Source organism: Varanus komodoensis, unplaced genomic scaffold (genome assembly GCF_004798865.1).
Source record: "Varanus komodoensis strain SLA01 unplaced genomic scaffold, ASM479886v1 scaffold7_1, whole genome shotgun sequence".
Classification (NCBI taxonomy): domain Eukaryota; kingdom Metazoa; phylum Chordata; class Lepidosauria; order Squamata; family Varanidae; genus Varanus; species Varanus komodoensis.
In genome coordinates, this window is record NW_025336479.1 from 14,132,571 (window position 1) to 14,153,764 (window position 21,194).

At 41.5% G+C, this 21,194-nt stretch overlaps 1 protein-coding gene across 8 annotated transcripts in view; it reads left to right on the plus strand.

Annotated features, from left to right (window-relative positions):
• Positions 1–226: 226 nt before the first annotated feature.
• GABRG2 (gamma-aminobutyric acid type A receptor subunit gamma2) overlaps positions 227–21,194 on the plus strand; it is a 54,507-nt gene continuing 33,539 nt past the window's right edge. For all 8 annotated transcript variants that reach the window (XM_044453770.1, XM_044453772.1, XM_044453766.1 and 5 more), the window contains exons 1-4: positions 227–283; positions 1,908–2,128; positions 3,862–3,944; positions 5,137–5,274. In XM_044453770.1, the coding sequence (XP_044309705.1) occupies positions 242–283; positions 1,908–2,128; positions 3,862–3,944; positions 5,137–5,274 (484 nt within the window). In that variant the 5' untranslated portion in view covers positions 227–241. The remainder of the gene's footprint in view (positions 284–1,907; positions 2,129–3,861; positions 3,945–5,136; positions 5,275–21,194) is intronic.

Here is a 21,194-nt window from a genome sequence, read left to right on the forward strand (position 1 = left end):
TTCTCTTCCTCTGCTATAAGAAAAATTGCACCTGTACAACAAAAAGTGAAACACTGGCCTTCTTTCTTTAAGTGTGTGTGTGTGTGTGTGTGTGAGAGAGAGAGAGAGAGAGCGAGAGAGAGAGAGAGAGAGAGAGAGAGAGAGAATTTCATTCATGCTAATGATTGCTTTTGCCTTCAGCAATGAATTAGCAGCTCTTACTGTTTTTCTTGCAGTGCAGCCAACGGTTATTCACACAGATATGTATGTCAATAGCATTGGTCCGGTAAATGCGATCAATATGGTATGTAACATTTGCTCATAAATTTCATTGTATTTGGGTTGTTGAATGCTGGTGAGCATTTACATACAACATCTATAGTTTGACTTGGATCCTCAAGAGGGTGGGCATAAGAGAACTTTCCTGTCCCTCCTTTCCCTGCCCCAGGTCTTATCATGTGCCCTGAGTGCGGTTCTTTATGTTGCTCAGGGCTGAAAAGGAAGTGGTGTTCAGTGGATGCATCTTCCAGGAGCAGAGGCAAACTATTTCCCTTCAATTGATACCATCATGAATTTGAGGTCAATCTGCTCAGTACTGGAGAAAGACCCACACTAAGTGACCTCAGGAGGAGTTTGTCTCTGAGGTCATAAGGCTGACCTCAGAAAAGCATTTTGAAGGCAGAGAATGGACAGGAGAACACTGAGGTATATACCATGCATCCCGGCAGTGACTAAGCCTCTCCCCCGACCCCACTCTTAAGTCACTGCACCAAAAGCACCAAATTGGCCATCAGTTTAGGGTGTGAAACTGGGACTTGGGGGATCCATGTTCTAGTCCCCACGCAGCCAGTCACTAACTCTTAGCCTAACTAATCTTGGCAAGTTGTTCTGAGGATAAAACAGAGAGGACAACAGTAATGTAAGCTAGCTTGGGTTCCTTGCAAGAGAAAAAAATGGTAGGATAGAAATGTAGTAGTAAGAATGATAATAATGCTTCTTCCATGGTATAATTCATGTAAGTAAATATGTCGCAATTCCCTTCCATGGAAACATCACTAAACTCGTAATGTCTCATTTGGTATTGAACGTCATCCATCAGTAACATTCCCTTTAGTTAATATACTGTACATGGCATATTTCTATGCGTGTAAAGCATAGAATTTAAGTTGGGTAGCCCAACCAAGAACAATGGGACACTGGATGGGTAGCTTGATTCACAATCCAGTAAAGATAAATTATTCTGGTTTACAACACAACACTGAAATGATATTTTTCTGCACCAAAATGTCCATGTTTGGGGAAGGTGAAAAAACATCCCAAGGGCACAATCTAGGTGGGGTGAACTCAGAGGGTAATGGGCAACCTATGCAGGCTGGACAACCATGGAAGCAAGGTTGCCTCTGCACTGCTTTCATACTGCCAAGCACTCAGATGGCCATTCATCTTGGTGAGTGGGAGAGGAGGAGATTGAAGTCCCAGCAGGAAATATTAGTCCTGTACTAGTTTCTTTCCCTCCCCTCTCTGCCCACCGAACCCCTACTTTGGGGTCACTCTTATGACTTTAGAAGTGCAGCTCTGTATGTGTGCATGGATCTGACTGTGCATTTCCTGACCTTGTAGCTGGGGAGACAAGCAATCTGACGGCCATGTTGTCCAGCAGCCATAGGACTGCTCTACATTCAACGATGTTTTTAGCTATTTCTTTAAGTTAGCATTGCAGAAATGGGACAGAATTCCTAGATGCAGAAGCACTGGCTTAAAGGGAATAGAGTTAGGTGCCTGCTTCTATTGTGGATCACACCACTGGTGTGGTTTGTTTGGCCTCCCTGAAATGCCCATAGAAGCTTTGTCAAACAAAAAGATCTTGAAAATGACACCTGCCTGAGAACTCATGGAGGTTTATTTGTTATATTTTGTTAACACTGCAGGAATACACCATAGATATATTTTTTGCCCAAACCTGGTATGACAGACGGCTAAGGTTCAACAGCACGATCAAAGTGCTGCGGCTGAACAGCAACATGGTGGGGAAGATCTGGATCCCTGACACATTCTTCCGCAACTCCAAAAAAGCTGATGCTCATTGGATAACAACACCCAATCGGATGCTTCGGATCTGGAATGATGGCAGAGTGCTATATACACTTAGGTACTTTTGCCACTCTTACAGTTGTGTCTAATATTAGGTGTATCCAAGATGAATGAGAGAAGTATTGTATCCAGCCCTGCTTTCCCCACTGCCCATGCTTTACCCCTAGCCTGGAGGAGACCAAGGGTTTGTGAGAAGGCTGGGAGATGGTTTGGGTTATCACCAATCCCTTGTATTGAGGAACTTCCCCTGGGTGAGTTAAGGGAGCACAATGTTCCCAGGCACTGTCAGGAGCTCCTGCAAGCATCAGACTAGCACAACCAGGCTGAGCGGCTTCACCTGCACCTCATCCTCTCTCCACTGGGAGAAGCCAGTGCACCAGCTGTGGTCTGCATGATATCAGGGTGGCCCCACCCCTTGGCTATAATTCAGCTTGTGAGGGTGGTGTTGGTGGAGGCCATCAGCTGCCCTGTTACTTTCCTTGCCTACCCATCATACAGTAAACATAAGTGATGTATGATATCCTTGCCTTAAATATTAGAGGCAAAATTAAACAGAATGAGCTATGTAAAACAAAGCCCATGTGATACAGGGACGAGAGTGTCAGACGTAGATTAGAGGAATGCATCTTCAAATCTACACTGGAAAACCTAACTTATCATACAAAGTCACGATGAGGCTAAAGTCTCTCTCTCTGTGTCTCTATCCATATGTATCTGTGTGTAGGTGTTGTTGGGGGTCGGGGGGATGACCATATACATTGCCTTGAGCATAATAAATAAGAAAAGAAATGTATGAATGAATAAAACAAGGAAAGATGTCATCTCAGTTTATTTTAGAGTTGGTGTGTGCAGTGCCTGAGGTAATAAGTCTTTTTGGGGTCTCCTAAGTAAATAAATTTGAGCACATTCACGGGGGGTTCCCTGCTACAGTAACACAACCCTTGCTCCTCTCCCCCATTCTCCATAGGAAGTTGTGTCTTGTGAAACTCTACTCATAGGTGAGGTCATGGAAGAATATGGCCCAGATGGCAAATAACAGCTGTCTGTACTGCTGTACCAGCCTGAAGATAGGGCTGATGGGCTTGTGATTGTTTCAATGGATTCCAAAGCAATATTGCCAGTTCTTGTACATCTTCTGGGCTGTATAATCTGTTGGCCCCCAAAATTGCTTGGCTTCACCATGTCTCGGCACGGCTTTATGCAATGCTGAATGGAACAGCACCCTGCTGGTTTGGGACTTTCCACCCCAACCTTGTCTAGTTTTGAACCAGTGAAACTTGTGGCTTCCCATAAAGCAACAGGCAATTCTGTGACTGTCCCTTTTAAAAGCCACAGTTTCCCACATGGCTCTGGAAGCGAATCAAGTCAACTTAACTGATAAATAGACTTGCTTGAAGGCAGATTGGGAATGGGAGAAATCTCATGGAAAGCATGGCATGCTTTAAGTGCTCCGTTGGAAGTACTCCATGCAAAGGACATTCTTCCATCAGCTTTTAATGCTATTAGTGTCAAAAGCAGGATTAGTGACACCACTAGGAAGGAACATGGTCAGGAGGATGGATTGGCAATACATGTCTTAATTAAAGCACAAGAAGAGAAGTGTTGGAGGGAAAAGGGCAATATAGATTCTAAATAGTCTCAATATTTTTCCAGCTACAGACATACAGCCTCTAGAGCTATGAACATTGCAGATGATTTGTAATCAGCCAGAAAATATGAATCATTGGATGTATTAGAAATTAATCAGTAAATAATATGTTTATTAAAATGCAAATATTTATTTCTTCTTAGGCTGACAATAGATGCTGAGTGTCAGCTACAGCTGCACAACTTCCCAATGGATGAACATTCTTGTCCACTGGCATTTTCAAGCTGTAAGTAGTAAACACATCCTTTGGCTGATTTTGGAAAGAACTGATCAGAAAATGTACTTTGATCAGTCAATGCAAGTCTTATGGTCCATGTGAGAGCATTCCAGGGACCATAGAATTTTTCTGAATTCCCCTGACTGCAGCTATATCTGAGCCAGTCACCCACAACCCAATGCCCTCCAGATGTGAGAGATTACAATGCTTATAATCTCCATTCAGCATGTAGGATGGGAATAGTTATTCAACACATCTGGAGGGCACCAGGTTTAGGAAGCCTGAACTAAACACTGACCATATGGAAGTGAGCAGGTGAGAATTTAGTGAGAGATACCTGTAGACTCTCTGCTGCTACAGAGTAAGATGACAGCCCATAACATGTTTCTTTACACTTCGATTGCTTAACTGTTCTCTAAGTTTGGGCTTATGCGAGTTAATTATGCATGAGGTGTCCCACTTTAGCCTCCTTGCACAGCAACCTGTGAAGTGCTCTCTTTGGGAACAGTGTGTGACCAGCCAAAGCACACCCAATAAGAATTGGATTTTGGAAAACCCAGAAGTTTTCCAAAATCCAATACTGTATGGAATATACCACACTGGCTACCTATCAAAAGTCATACATGGGTCTATTTGATCTACTGTGGGGTATTCAGTGCTCATAGTTGGAGGGATGGGGCACCAGGGGAACATGTATTGGTGCAAGTGTTCCACATGTGTAAAACCACATTCAAGTGTGCCTTTAAACAGAAAAGTACTGCAGAAGCTTTCCTCAAGTGGGTGTGCTCTAGATATGTTAGGCTACTGCTCCCATCACTCCAGCCAGCATGGTTGGAGTGATGGGAGTTATAGTCCAATCTGGAAGTATCCAGCTGAGAAAGGCTATATGACAGAAACAGTTCACTATGGATTCAGAGTGAGGGTAAACCTGGCTGCTTTCATCTTTAGAAGCAAATCCTTGGCAGTGACTGAAAGAGCCAGGACATGGGCAGGCCTGCTATGGTTGCTTGGAGGTGCAAGGTCCAGTTCAGAATTCTTTGCTCCACCTGCGTTTCTGATAAGTGCAGTAACATCCTGTGAGGCAGGGGAGAGAAATCATGTGTCTTCATCTGTAGAGAGTGCCATGGATTCATTAGTAGTGTCATTCATGCCCATGTGGGTGGAAAATATTGATGGGATTGTGGTTGACATTGTTTTGAAGATGGCTACCCGAAGGAAGAAATTATCTATATGTGGAAGCGCAGTTCAGTGGAAGTGGGAGATACAAGGTCCTGGAGGCTCTATCAGTTCTCATTTATTGGGCTCAGAAATACAACAGAAGTGGTGCCAACTACTTCAGGTAGGTGAAACAACAATACTCTAATAATCTGTCTGCTTCATATAAGCTTCTCTGAAACACTGAAGTGGAAAGAGGTCAGTATGAGGAATGAATGAGGTTCTTTATTTATTTTGCAAACTAGGCAAATGTGCCCAGTTCTAAGTGCCATATTTTGAGCATGCACACATGTCCACTGCAACTGTTTGAAAATCATCAAACACATGCTTGTCTCCATCTCATTCCTGACTCCCTGTTCAATCTGAGCAAATTTCCTCAGTAGACTAAATCAGCCCCATTTTGGCATTAAAAGAAAATTTGCACAATTTGGGAAATTTGTGCAAATTTTGGAAGATTTGCAGAGTTAGGCAATTCAGCTGCTGCTGTTTCTGCAAATCCCCCATTCATGCAAAGTGAGCAGCAACTCCAAATGCAAACAGGAATTAGGCAGAAGCTGAGAAGCAAGATTATGTTCAGAGAATCCTAGCTTGTTCATCCATGTCTAGTTAATACTGTGCCTGCTCTCTGGCTGAAACACACTAGATCTGTTCAAGCATTAACTTCCACACATGAAGGCTAAGAGTAGGGGTAGGGCATAGGAATGAATACTTTAGACCTATCCCGAACACCCATTCTACTTTACCTAAACTTCTTGAATTGAGCATGATGATCCAAAGGGGGCATCTCATTCCATAAGGCATAGGAGACCTCTTCAGGTTCTCACGCTAAAGAATGATGATGTTGATGATGATGATAATTTCATTTCTATACTACCCCATAGTTGAAGCTCTCTTGATGGTTTACAGCAGTACACAAAAACAATAAAATAACAAACCATAACATCTTATCAAAAGGATAATTAAAAATAAAAAACAGCTAAAAACATACCTTGAAGAAAGACCCTGTAAATGAAAAAAAAATGTCTGGAATAGGTAATCCCCTCAAACTCCTGGATAACCAAGTATATTTTTAAAAGCTTCAGCATAAAGGGCTGTCTTAACCTGGTACCAAAAAGATAAACAAGATGTTGGAGGTGGATAAGAGCAGCAGGCATGGAGATGTTGAGGAAACTGCCCATATGTATCACCACATCTGATCCTCAGTTTTAGCCTTCACATGTTTAGACTAGTGCTTCAATGGAGGCAGCATCATCAGCTTCATGTGACAGTTACGTTGTTGGGCTTCACCATTTTTGTTTGCATGTATGGGATGAAAGGTTCTGGTGCTTCCATATATATATCTGTATCTTTCAAAAGTAGCAGGTGGTGGAAGGTTTCCTGTTTATCTATTCATTGACAGGGAGTTGTGATTTATTGGGCAACATTTACCCAATAAATCTTTCACCTGCATTTTGAATGGGAAAAGTCCAGTAAGAGAGATACCCAAAAAAGATCCTTGATGAAGTTCAGGTCCTTGGATTCACTTTAGTCAAAACAAATACCTTGTGGTTGACCATTTCACTAGATGAATCTTGTGGATGCTTCTAGATGCGCCTTTTAACAGGGTATTGCCCTGCCTCATTCATGGAATTTATGGGGAGTGGGGGCACTCATCACCCACTCATGTTTTCCTCCCATTTTTCCCATTTTTTTTCTTACCATGTAAAATTAAGCAAGCACACAATCTTAATGCATATTTAGACAGAAAGTGTCCTAAGACTCTCAGCTGTCCCCAGCCAGCATGTTAGCCCGGGCATCCTGGGTGTGGTATGACTTTTTTCTGTCAAAACACGCATAGGACTGGGCACTAAGGAAGCAAGGAGGAATTGCTGCAAGATGATTAACTCTAGTAGGACCGCTTCGCCTGGTTAACTCCCTTGAATGCAGCTTGCTAGAAGGCAAACGAACAGGGCTAACTAGGAGAGTCTTGGCTGTGCCTCTTCTGTCAACAGCACAATACAAAACTTTTAAGCTGCACAATAAAAGGGATTGCAGGCAGATGTTTTTGTGTGACTCAGTATCACTCCTCCGTTTCCAGTATGCTTCTGGAGCCGCAGTGCTCCATTTTGCCTTTGCCTCAGGGTCAGCAGAAAATGGAGCAATCTAGGACTGAATTGGTGATTGCGTCTCTGTGTTGGATGGGAGATATGTTTTATAGTTGCATCTTTTCCTTCCCTCTATTTGAGTCGCTCTCACTGTACACATGTGGCTGAATCTGTAATGACAAATATTAGTGACTCAGATGAACTGCAATGTTGCCTTGTTACTTAACTTGGATGAAACACATAAATTAGGGTCACAGAAAGGATTGGCTCGCTGGAGATCAGTGACAAAGCATAGAGGCAGATGTTGCATAATTATAATCTTTTATGTGCCACAGGTCTGTTGTTGTTGAGTTCATATTTTAAAATGCAATTGGGGAGGAAAAAGAAGAGGTTGTGCCCTTACACATTTGACGTTGCTGTCTCTTAAAAGTGGCGACGTGCTGAGAAGGCTTTCCTCTCCCTTCTACTGCCCTTATTTAAAGTAGGAAATATGTATCAGTAACTAGGTAAATGAGTCAAAGCAGCAGCAAGTTTTGCTCATAACTTCACCTGAATGTTCGAATAGGATCCTGCACATGGGAGATGGAAGCCTTCAACTTTTGTGTTAAGTTCCAGAACAAAGGCACCTCCAGGTATGTGGGGTTAGGGGCAAGGCATCCTCATCATTTGTGAACCGCCCTCAGAGCTTTGGCTGTTGGGTGGTATAGAAATTAATAACTAAATAAAAATACATAAGACAATTCTCTTGAATTGGAACAAAGAATGTATTCATGTTGCCCCTGCAATTATTGGAAAGATTCTGGATACACAGTGAAACTCAGTAATATTGTTGAAGATGTGACACTTTTGGCAATGTTGATACCCCAGAAATATTGGTGGAAAGTGAAATGTTTGTGGCTAAAAAAAATAATGATATGGATAGGGTTGAAATGACTGAAAATAAGTGAATTTTCATGACCCCCCAAGGATTTTACAGTTATTAAGGACCTACTTTTTCTTTTATAGGGAACTTTCCTAGGCATTTCCTATCTGTTAAAGGACCAAAAGGACACAAATTAAAGTCCTCGATATAGTTTCTCAAGCAGGACTAGGCAGCTATGTAAAAGAATGCCTTGAATAAAGATATTTTTTCTTGGTTCTGCTTCTATTGCAGTAAGGTTAATGGAAAAATCTCACAGAAACATCAGTAAGCAATGTGTTCCGTCTCACAGACATTTCATGTTTCTCGCATTTACTGCCTTCTAGCACCTCGCTCCCCTCCTTTTGCCGATAGAGTTGTGTTTTCTTTTGCCATTAAGGAAAAATAAGTATGTTTTGAAAATGCTACAAGCTCCAGCTCCTTCGTTTCAGAGCTTTCTGTACATATATATTTTGTTGAATCAATTTTATGAGGTTCTGTGCAACATTAAAAGAGAGTGTTCATTGAATGAAACAATCCATTCACATTAAGCTAGTATGTCCTTCCTAAGGGACCATTAATCTCATTTCAGAAACCACAGCAGTGCTCTAACAGTGCCGATATAATTGAAAGATCATATTCGTTATTAATGCACTGGCGCACACTGTCCTCATCCACTGATTTAAACAAATAAAGTAATCAATATTAATTGTGCATCCATACATGACAAAATCCTCATTTTAGCCAAGATTTCTATCGGTAACAAGAGATTCTTTCCAAATATGATCTAGTTCTGATCAGCTTAGCCTTCCAGAGTATACAGCAAACGTCAGAATTGCTGCAGAGTTATCTCTCCTGTAGGTGCATTTCCAGTACAGATTCAGGGTACCTGTTTTGATCTACAGTCCCTTCCATGGCTCAGGATTATGATACTTAATGGAGCATGTCTCCCAGCATGAACCCACCCATACTTTATTCATTTTGGAACCAGACCAAAACCCTTTAAAGGTTTAATTGATATTTTAATGGTGGCATTTTATTTTGTGTTTCATTTTGTATTTTAATTGTGTTTCTATACTGTACACCATCTTGAGACCTGCTGGTTTAGATGGGTTTTAAAAGTTTTAAATAAATAAATAAAATACAATTAAATAAGTAATAAGGTTTAAAAGCATATCCTGGGATTTTTTAAATGTTGATTGAAAAAGATGTTCGTATTTCTATTTGTAAATTGTTTTTATATGTAAAATATTTGTCAAGGTTTTAAACTTTGTGAACTGCCCACAGAGCTTTTGTGGGTTAATATAGAAATGCAATACATGAAATGAAATCATGACAGCCCTGGAGCCACAACCTCGAGTTGACCACCAGGCTATTTATGTACTTAGAGCAGACCCACCAAAATCAATGAGACTCAAGTTGGCCTGGAGATCTAACAATATGTGGAACAGTGCTTAGAATGATGGGTCGGGACTCCAGTGTCCTGGGACCTGTTTCCCACTTGGCCGTGAAGCTCACTGGGAGACTTTGGGCTAATAGCAGGCTCTGTGCTTAACAGAGCTCACGGATCACAGGGAGAGGAGCGGAAGACCTTGGACCCTGGGCAAGAGGAAAGAAATGCAACAACAAATACATAGCTGGATGTAATCCATAACTGTCCAGATCTGGAATATATTGCAAACAAACAAAGCAAAGCTCTAACAAAGCTTGGAATTAAATGCATGTAATGCATAGTTATGCAGAAGTAAGTGCCACTGAGCTCATTGGTGATTGTTTCTGACTGCATAGGCCCAACATCCAAGAACAAATAAAAGAGCTTCAGCTATGCTACATGCAACCTTTACCTTGCAGATGGCTTTGTGAGGTTGCAAAGGTTAGCTTTTCATTAGAAAAATGCAAGAAATACTGTAAAGCAGAGCTACCAAATGGCCACCATGGAGAGACTTATAAGAGGCCGAAACACATAACCTCTGCTTAGTAATTTTCTCTTTGGCCTACGTTCCTCTGTAAGACTCTACCTTGTAACACAAGATTCACTTGCCTGAGCAAAGGGGCTCCATTAATCACCTGGGGACTTCTGCAGATCATATGGTTGCTCTGACTCTTCCACCTGCACGCTCCACCACTGCTCCTAGTGCCTTCTATTATCTAAGGCAGTTCCTACCAAGCCTGAAATTGCCTGCGTTTTGAGTTTGGGCTGGATAGGAAATGGGACAGGGCTGGCATATGCATGAACGGGTTGCCAAGATGATACAGCTCTTCCTGGTGCCAAAGTGAGCACATGTATGGGCAAGAATCTTATTCTGTGCTTAGTCATATTCTTACGTGTTCATGACATACACAGACAAAGGCATAAAATTGGAGCAATCAATGTCTAAAAGACATAGCAAAAATGAATAAATCACTCATAATCCAAGTAGAACAATCCAATCTATTTTTTCCTTTATATAAAGTGAGTCATCTTCAATTGGAAGCCTCTTTCTGTCAACAATGAACTTTTCAAACAATGTTTAATGTTCTGGGACTAGAAAAGGCAAGGAAATATGAACTGAGTTGGTTCTGTTCACTCTTGGCATCTGATAATTTAATTTCTAGCAGTAATATTAACCTTGAAAGTGCAGCTTTGCCTTTTCTCTATTGGCATAATTCTTTTATTTTAGTGAAATCAACATAGAAACCTTATTTATAAGCATACTTGGGAATATTTGGGAGCTCTCAGGCAGCTAATGAATTTCCCAAATTATTTCATTATACTGTGGCATACTACAGTTCAGTAGTTGATTCTGAAATAAGAACAATTATTTTACAATCATGATCAGTTTTGTTCCTTGGAGTTTAAATAACTGCAGCATTTGCAATGGGGCTTACAACTGAGTAGACAAGCATATCTTCAAATTGTGCTTTGCATGTGAAAATGGTAAGGGTGTACACAGCAGGTTTGTCAATGTCACTGAACAACAATGAATTCAGTTCATTGTCTGGTTTCAGTGTACCAGTTTCCCTCTGTGATAGAAGAATGCATATCATACTATCATATCAGAATGCAGATCCAAGTAAACTTTTCAGGCTATGCCAGTGAGCAGGAATTGGTACTGGTGGCTCATTTTTTTCATTTTACTCCCAGTGTAATCCTGAGTGGAAGTAAGTCTCAAAGAAGGATTATTGCTGGGATTATAATTATAGCACTGTAGCTTTAGGACATAATCCTATGCATGTTTAGGAAGGAGTAGTCCTATAACTCTCAGCATTTTCCAGCTGGCAAAGGGATGAGCAATGCTGCAAACATCATTTCCTAGTGGAGAACTCTGGGAACTGTAGAACTCTGCTGTTGAAACATGAATAGGATCATGCTTTTAGTTGATTTATATCCCACTTATGCAAGTGTCATATAATGTATATGGTATTCAAGAAAGATTATAATATACATTAATGGGGAAAATCCAATAAAATAGTTTAAAACAGTAAGTAAAGCCAAAGGGGGGTGGGGGGGTGGGAATCTTAACAAATATTTAACCCAGAGCTTTTTAAAAACAAGACCACCTTTACCATGCACTGAATATCTATTCAGTATGGTAGAGCTGCAAACATCAAGGAGTCTCTAGCTGTTGCTAGATTGCAACTCCTATCAGCCTCAGCCACCATAACCAATGGAGGGAGGTGATAGGAAGCAGAAAACAGGCACAGAATCATTTATTCTGATAGTTCTTCCTGTATAACTCCATAAATAATTAAGAATCTTGGACAGAGCCTCAACTGACAAAAATGTCAGCAGGTATTTTTGGGTGTCATTATTAAATTCAGAAAGCTGCAGTATCAAGCAAGCTACCTTGCCATTGACACGAGTATTTCCAACACCTTAGTCCTACACTGGCAAATGTACAGCAAGGGAACATGCAAATTTCACCCCAGTCTCACACATTTCCATCATCTCCTACTCATGGAAGGCAACTTCTTGAAGAGGAGAGCCTTCTGCATTCATGGAGGATCACAACACCTTTCTGAACACCATTGCTGACTTTTGTCATCGTCCAGGGAAAAGTGAGTGGAGGCTCTGCTCTTCAGAAAGTTGCCTTCATGAGAAAAGGCTGACAAAAGATGACAGCGGGGGAAGGGTTTTGCTCCTCATGTATGTTGTGTACTTTGATGTAGGACAAGGATTTCATATCAGCTCAATCCTGGACATTTTTGTAATTGTATAAAGACACTTTCTCCGAGTTCAAAAAGTCACAAGTCAAAGTTCTTTTAACAAGGCCCTCATATGACTTGTTCATGTCATATTCCTAACACATAGATATGCTTGCTACAGAAGCAAGAGGGGCAGGGAGCACCAGGACTACCATTTTCTCTGATTCAGAAGGCATCCTTTATGAATGACCCACAATAGGAAGATAAATTCAGTCCCCTTGAAATAGTTTCACTCTGCTTCCACTTCTGTTTTCAGGCCTGCTAATGTTTCCCAACAAATCTGCATGTGATTCCCTTCTCAGTCTTTCTCCTCAGCTCCCACTTTTGTGCCCAAGATCCCATTGAGGAATTCCATAAGACAGTACATGAAACTGCACACTGTTTTCCTACTTGTTAGCTTCTAGATTTAATGACTCTACAGTGATGGTTATTTTCACAAACTTCCTCCCTCCCTCTGGTAAGTTGAAATAAGTTAGAGCAATTGATGATAACAGTGAAGGAAAATCAATTTTCAAAAAATGAAAGCGTGATCCTATGCCTGGCATTTATTTACTTATTTTTTGAACACCTCATAAAAAGTGAAATTAAAGCAGAATGGAATGTAAGTAAGATCCACAGACAATTAAAAACAAGTAAATTTTTTAATAATAATTCAGCAGACTCTTCATGGCATAATAAAATGTACCACAGATTGTGAAGTCCCAAACAGTTGACAGGGACTGGAACTAAAACGAAACCATTAGGACTAAAATTCAGGTTGTCAAAAGGCTGGGGAAACAAACTTATCCTAGGGTACACATTACAACACCACAACTAAAGTGCTCTCTTTCATGGCTACTCTCCCTATGAATGGATGGGCACACAGAGAAGGGCTTCCAAAGATGGGTAAGTATGTAAGGAAGGAGAAGATCCTTCAGGGCACAAGCTACCAAGCCAAGTAGAGCCTCATAGGTCGAAATCAGCACTTTGAATTAGGCCCTGGAACCAGTGAAGATAAGACTGAACCATCAGGTATGTTCACAATACCTGATCTCAGTTGGAACTCTTGTGACTTTGTTGCTGACGTTGCTACACGATTTCAAAACAGAGCCCCACATAAAACATACTGCAGTAATCCACCTGGAGATGAGCAGAGCATGGGACATGACCTTTCTATTATTTAGAACAGGGATTTATGTAGGCTGCTTCATCTCCAGCTATTGCTGTCCAATACCCAATCCTTATTTCTAAGCTGAAGGTGCCCCCTTCAGCTTTTACTTTGGAGAATTCCTAGTTTTCTCTGGCTTAAAAAAAAGTTTATATTGGTGATTATCCATTGACTGGCACACATCTTTACATAAAATCAGAGTGAAAGAGGCAGTTTTTCAGGTTAGTATTCCTTTTCAGCTAAGGGAAGTAGTGACCCTAGCCAAATCCTTCTCCAGGCTTTCCTCATCTGATGCATTTATGTAGGGAAAGAGGCAGGAGAACTGAGATCATTCTATGGCCTAAGTAGGTGAGCAATGTGGCTTTAGCTACTTAGCGTTCCTTTCCCTTATAACACCAGGTTGATCATCACGGGCGATGTGACCACTGTGTTCATTGCCCCACTCTTTCTATTGCATGTGGAGTGAAGGTCAGACAATGCTGTTTTTGTGTTGTATTCAAGCAGGGAAAGATGCATGGAGCAGTAGCAATGCTTTCCTAATGCTGAGCTTGTTTGAACCAAGCATGTTTGAGATGTGTTGAAAACAACCTTTTCGGTCTTAAGCATGAAAAATCTACAGGCAGAATGAATGGATTGCTTCAGGTCAGAACCATGATAGCAAGGCATTTGAGAGGAAGGAAGAACTAGTCCCGTATACATTATAAAACTGATGCAATAGCACTGTGGGGAGAGAATGGAAGGATGTGATGCTTTTGTGGAAGAAATTACTTTTGCTTGTACATAAAAGCGATAAGTGTCCTGGGAGTAAGAAATAAGAGGATGGAGTATGCTCAAGCCTCAACTCAATGGAAAGGAGCCCCTCCAAGGAGCACAAAAGTCTCAATTTATTCAGACTTTTAATGCAAAAGTTATAGAACTGTTCTATTAATGGAGCAGCTTTTTAAAACTATCTGCTGCAGCACTTGTTACATGAAATGAGTCATTGTCTTTGTATAGTTTGCTGACAGACTAAAGGTGACTCTGTGCACACTCTGAGGCAGTTAACTTCATAGATCCAGAGTGCAGTTGGAGCACGATTGCCATGTAGGAGCAAAGGCCCAAAGGAGCTTATTATCAAATGCTGCCAAGGGACTTATGGGTGGAGCAGCCACCAGTGAGGTCGTCTAACTTTGAAATGATAATTCCCTCAGGGCTCTATGAACTTCCCTTCACTCAGGTAGCGAGCATGCTGTGCTGCCCCTTTTGTTTTACGTGGAGCTCTTTTCCAGGCGCCAATATCATTATGATTCCATTGAATTTCTATCCTGCCTGCTTCCCTCTTGCCAGGAACACGAGGCAGTTTACTTGGTCCCCCTGCATGGCATTTAACCCTCACAGCAACAGCCCTGTGAGGTGGGCTAGGCCGTGAGTAAGCAACTGACCCAGGCATTCCCAGTGAGCGTCATGGCTGGGTGGGGGCTAGAACCTGGACCTTCCCTATTCAGCACTCTCATCACTATGCCACACTGCCTTTCTGTAGCAACAATGAATGTGTGAAGGCAGAGAGCAGAGTCGTCATGCCAGAAACTCTCCCTGACCTCCCTCTGAAAAGTCTGGACAAAGACTAACCTAACCTAGCAAGCTGCATGCACACTGGCTCTGTCCACACAAGCAGGGACTCTCATCTGTGTAGGCCTTCTGTCAAACTGACAGAGCTCTGGGTGGGGGGGGGTGCTTCTATTGCAATCCCATCCTCTTCCTTCCTGCTCATTGCCTGAACATGTTAAGCTTACAGAACATATTGGATTCTCACATATTATGAAGGCAGACTAGCAGGGACATATTTGTACACATAGGCATTCACAGAAACATGTTCACTGGGAGTGAACACCCCAGAACTCAGTAGGATCAAAGCCTCTTCAGCACACCTACAAGGGGTTTAGCCACATTGAGCACAGTGGGTCTCCTGACTAAACACATATAACATTGTGCTGTGAGGTCGAGTGTTGTAGGATAAAATTACTTGCAAATGTAATTGTTTTCCAAGCCAGTCTGAAGTAGATGACGGGGAGCAATGTCCAACTGCGTCATTTTGCAAACTGAAAGAGTGCAAGTGGAGCCCTGACAAAATCTTTCTGTGACATAAGTGGTTGCACATTGTGCTTGGATGCATTGAGGGCCAAGAAATGGCACAGCCGCCTAGTACTATCAGAGAGACAGTATGGCAAAGGGGTTAGAATGTTGGTCTGGGACTCCGGAGATCTTGATTCTAGGTCCCATTCAACCTTGAAGCTTTGGGCCAGTCACACACTCTCAGCCTAACTTACCTCACAGGGTTGTTGTGAGGATAAAATGGAGGAAAACCTTGGAAGCTACCTTGGGCTCCTTGCAGAGAAAGAAAGTTGGGGTATAAATGTAACGGGAAAACAACAGCAACCTCCCTGCAAATGGAATGGAGACTTTCCCTTCGCCTCAGATTCTGTATCACCTGAGGTCCTATCACTGCCTTGGTGAGCAGGTATGCATGGTGCTGAGGTGGGTATTGCTTGGGAGGTTTGCTGGGCACAGTTCAGAACGGGCTCTAATAAGGAGGACTGAAGATAAAACCATGTGCCAGACATGGAATCAAACTGATGAAGTTGCCACATTTTGCAAACATCTCTGTTCCATTTAGTGCACGAATATTTAAATGGTGCAGCTAGGGAAGAAGACCATCCCTTCCTCCCAAATCAGCCCCCCCCCCAGTTAATGTTGTGTATTATACAAAATGCCTAATGATATTTTATTTAATTTCTATACTGCCCAGCATGGATGGGGAAAAATGACAAAGTGGTTGAAAGGGCTGAAACATAATTTGATCTTTAAAAAAGAAAGGATACTTGAGCGAAAATAAAACACAGAGATAAAACATTTTTATGATCCTGTTTTTAATTTGTTCTTTTAAAAACTACATGTGTAGCCTGTGCATGTTTTAAGAATAACTTACCACAAAGCAGGCAGTCTGAAGGACCTATTAGCTCACCTGGTTTAATTGGGAATCTGTTGCTGTAGGCATGAATGACACTTCCTGACACTTTCTTCAAGTTACTTATTGTGAAAATTACATTCTCTCGCAGTCTATACTTCTGCTTTTATTAAGATCACAACACTAATGATTGATTTTCATTAAACTTTTGAGGTGCCACCAAAGAAATACATTCTAATCCCATTACTGAGGTTTTCAACTGCAGAGAGATGTAATACAAACAAATTGTGATGGAAAATCTTTGCTTCAAAAATATTATGGAACCTAGTTTAGTCATTAAATCAAATGGATAATTATTATTGCGTGAACAATAGTGCAATGCAGTATGTATCTACTGTGAAGTCAGTTTCATTGAGTTTAGTTGGACTCATGCCTGGGAAACTGGATAGCAGCCTGACAAAGGAACCAGAAATCCGTTGTTTCAAATGGGGATTTCTCCCAGGTGTTTACAGGATTTTAGCTTAAATGTGTCTTCAAAAAATGAGTACCAGTCTACACTGAAACAAAGCTCACTTCTATGGCAACTTTTCCATCTACCTATTATCTTAATTCAGGCATTGCCTCAAACCATAGTTATTCCAAACTATAGTTTGTGAATTCTAAATAGTTCCTGAAGCTGGTTTGATGGCTAATTGCCAAGGTGGTCTGTTAACTCAAGCTTTATCTACCAAATCATAATTGAGCTTTCCTAACCATGGTTTGAACTGGCCCAGTGAGCTCACAAATTGGGATCTTTTCTGTCCCATCGCCTCCAGTTGCCATAATCCAAAGGATTTGCTTTGCGCACAGAAGCAGATGAAGAAAAGGTAGTTTTTGTGATACATGCGGAAGCTGACCAGGTCCAGATTTATTTATTTATTTATTAAAACATTTCTATGCCGCCCCTTGCCGAAGCCTCAGGGCGGCTCACAACATTGAATAAAATACACAATAAATTAAAACAATAACAATTAAAATATATACAGTAGAATAAAATAAGCCGCCCTGGCCAATAAAATAAGCCTTAAGAATATGCATATATGCCATGACTGTGCCATATCTACCCAAACATCCACTGCAGAGCACCCATTGCACAATTATTTCACAGGAGAAGATCCTGCTTCCAGGTTCCTCCTCCTTACCTCACTGCAGCCACTGGAGTTGAGCACTGGGGCCCTCTTCGGCCAGCTGCAGGATGTGCACGCTCTGAACATGTGTTTGTGGGGAGGGGAGCCATCCCAGTGACAGGTTTGCCCTGACCTGAGTGCCTTCAGTGGCAGCCTGAACAGAGCTTCTGCTTGCAGAACTGGACTCACAAGAAGACCATCCAGCCCCTCAAATGAACACCTGAGGTCCAGGGTAGTGCCTGCTACCGGCGGCCTACTTGCATTCCCTAAACATGCTGTGCATGTCTGAACAGGGCTTAGGCCATTGCCAAAAAGAGTCACACTGTGATTCACGACAGAAAATCAGCTGAAGTATTTCTGGGCAACTCAGGGCGAAGAGTTACTTCTCGAATAAAAAGAGAGAAGGGATTGGCCTCTGGCATGTATATGTCCCCGATAATAAACACAGATGCCTCCAAGGCTGTTCTTGCCCAATTAAATCCCTCCACAATGTAACTGAAGTTGCTGGCTTCTCAACTTCGTGTTGTTATGGAGCAGTTTGGTAACCTACTTAGCTAAGATGCTGAGGCTGTCCCCTGCCCCAGCTGAATTGTGCAGCTTTAATTGAGAGCTGGGCTGAACTGGAAACAGTGAAATAGGATGCTCAGGCACACACAAGCAGCCCAGGCCACAGTCCGGTTAAATTAAGGGTCTAGATGGAATGAGATTTTTAAATACTTTGGCATAACTGGATTGTGGCTATAGCCACGCCTCACACAACAGTCTTTTGTGATGCTGTGGGGAGATGAAAAAGCATGCTGTGAAAATCGATGATGACATGGAAAACCCAAATTACCAATGGGTCTAAATTACTAAAGCTTAAACAGTTTCTGCTTCCTCCTGTTGTTGTTGTTGTTGTTTTCGGAAACGAGCAGAAGTGCTAATTTAAACCGTATGTTGCATGCAGCCTGACTATATTGTCAGGAGCCTGCCTTTGCTGTAGTCGTGCTCTGCACATCCCATCACCTTCCGTTATAGCAAGAAATGTTGTGAAATTCCATGCCACAGCTTGCCTTGCCTTTGTAACATTGTAATTGCAAGGCTTTAAAAATAATTTAGCATGCACTAGGCATTCCCTGCAATGGGACTTTTCTGTGCTCTATTTTCGCCTTTTCCTTGCTTTGGTTAAATGAATTATTTGTGGCATAAAGCCCCTTCCCTTAAGTGATCATAAAAAGGCCTTTTATTTTTGAATATCTTAGATATGGCTTTAAAATGGATATAAAACATGTACATGATTTTAAATTTTTTTATTTTACTATTCTAAGCAAGGTGCATATTGATTATGGCCAAGTGGCAGTTATATAGCTCCCAAGTCCTTGAGGGGTTTTAAACATTCATGGCTTTTTACATATTTGCAGTAAGAATGGGGCAGTTTATGTCACATAGAAACACAGGATGTTGCTTTACACCGGGTCAGACTGTGTGTTGATTCTGCTTGCTGTAACTTGCAGTAGCTCTGCAAGGTCTCAGACAGAGGACTTTTCCATCACCTGTACCCTAATCCTTCTGTCTATTGCCAGACCCTTTTACATGCCACAAGGAGTGTCTTGGCAAAGTATACTTGGACATTAGTAAAACATGTACAAAATAGACCATACTGCCTTTTCCTCAAATGTCACGATACCATCTCTTTAAGTGCTTTAGGTGACTGGCCGTGATGGATACCTGAATGTCTCCACAAAATGTGCTTGCTTGTGCAATCTTACCTTTACTGATAGCATACATACATACATGCATACATATGTGTAACGCCAATCACTGGTTTCATAAATAAGTGGAGGTGGGGGAACTGAAGTACAGGCAATATGTAATCATTTACCGTCTGAAATTGTCTTTCTTTCTTTGGGAATACACTGAGATTATATAGTCTAGTTTCATTTGAGTTCTGTATGATTTAACTAACTAGTGACCTACCTTCATCTTAGAGAGTCTTAGTGGATTTTGCCCTGTATTTGTAAGCTATTCTGTGAAAAGTATTATTAGGCTGATTATTGGCAAAATTATGATTCACATTATGTTGATTAGGGATATCAACACCAAGTGATTAGGTGATATCAACACCAAGTGAGATATTTGGTCAGATATTTATACTACCTTGAAATGTGGAAGGCATCTGCATTGGATTCCAGTGAGATAAGATTTCTGAGTCTCACCTGGAGAGTCTGCAGAGAGCTGATTCCACCTCCTGCTCTACAGACTTGCAGACTGATTTTTAACTGTTGGGAATGGAATTCACAAGCATGTATTTGCAGATGAGCGACACTCTCATACAAGAAATCTGAGCCCATTAATAACTGGAAGATGGAATGAAAAAAACCTGACAGTCTGTGACATGGATATTGCTTGATCCAGCACTGCAATTATCACATCACTAGGATGGTATGAAAGCAACCCAAACAGAGTCCATGCTGGAAAGATTCTTGCAAGCTTTCTAAAATAGGTCTCCCCTTAAATGGGGATATGTGACACTCCCATACTAAAGTGTTTCCGTCACTGATTTAGAGGAAGAGGGGACTCTGGGATCAGCACAACTCACAGACATGGTGGATCTGGACCGCATGCCACTGACCCTGAATCTAGCAACAAAGGATCTTCTAAAACTCAGGTCTTGAACCAGAACCTGTCTCTATTGCGGTACAGGTGTACTTATTCCTAAGTCCTTTTGCTTCTGGATTTGTGCTCAGCTACAATGTGCAGAGACAGACAGAAAGCCAGGGTCAGGCTAGAGAGCTACTGCTTTAAAGATCTCTGGAAAGGGTGAGGGTAGGGCTAGGTCATGCTCAAACTGACAGATTATGCAAGAACGCAGTCTGCATCCAGAGCGCTTTGTTAGAAAAGGGCTGACCCTTCCTTGGGAGTTGTCCAGGGTACTGAAAGTCTGTCTCTTACCACTCTGGTTCCCAGGTGCTGTATAGAAGTCTCATCGAGAATCTGCCTGTTGGTCCCCTGTTCTTGCTAAAGCTTTTATTCTGTTGTTCCCTTGCTCTGCACCATTGCTCTTCTTGCTCACCGTGAGCTCAATCTGGATAGCACAGGACACAAAATACCGGATTTGTGCTTAAGGTAAGCTGCAAGGCTGCAGCTAGCCTTAAGCACCTGCAAAATAAAATTAAAAAAAATACTGCAGAGTTCCTGAGAAAAACAGTGAAAAGTCCATGCCATGATCATCTTTAACAGGTATCCTGAGTGTATCCACATGCCTTAAAAGCAAGTCTGTGCCTAAAATTAGGCAAATAATTTATGTACTATTGTATTTCAATGTATTTTATCATGTTGTAAGCCGCCCCGAGGTTTCGGCAAGGGGCGGCATAGAAATGTTATAATAATAATAATAATAATAATAATAATAATAATAATAATAATAATTTATAGTGATAAGTAGGGGTAGGTGAGAATTTTGTGCATTTCATTTTTTATTTAATAAGGACTTACCAAAATGCATAAATTTATTCATGAACAAGCTGGAAAGAATTTGATTTAAAAATGAATGCAGAAGAAAGCAAAAGGAACAGGTTTGTCATTCTAGGCAGAAGGCTTGGAGTGGTCAGCACTCGAAAGTGGAGGCCTGAGTCCCTGAA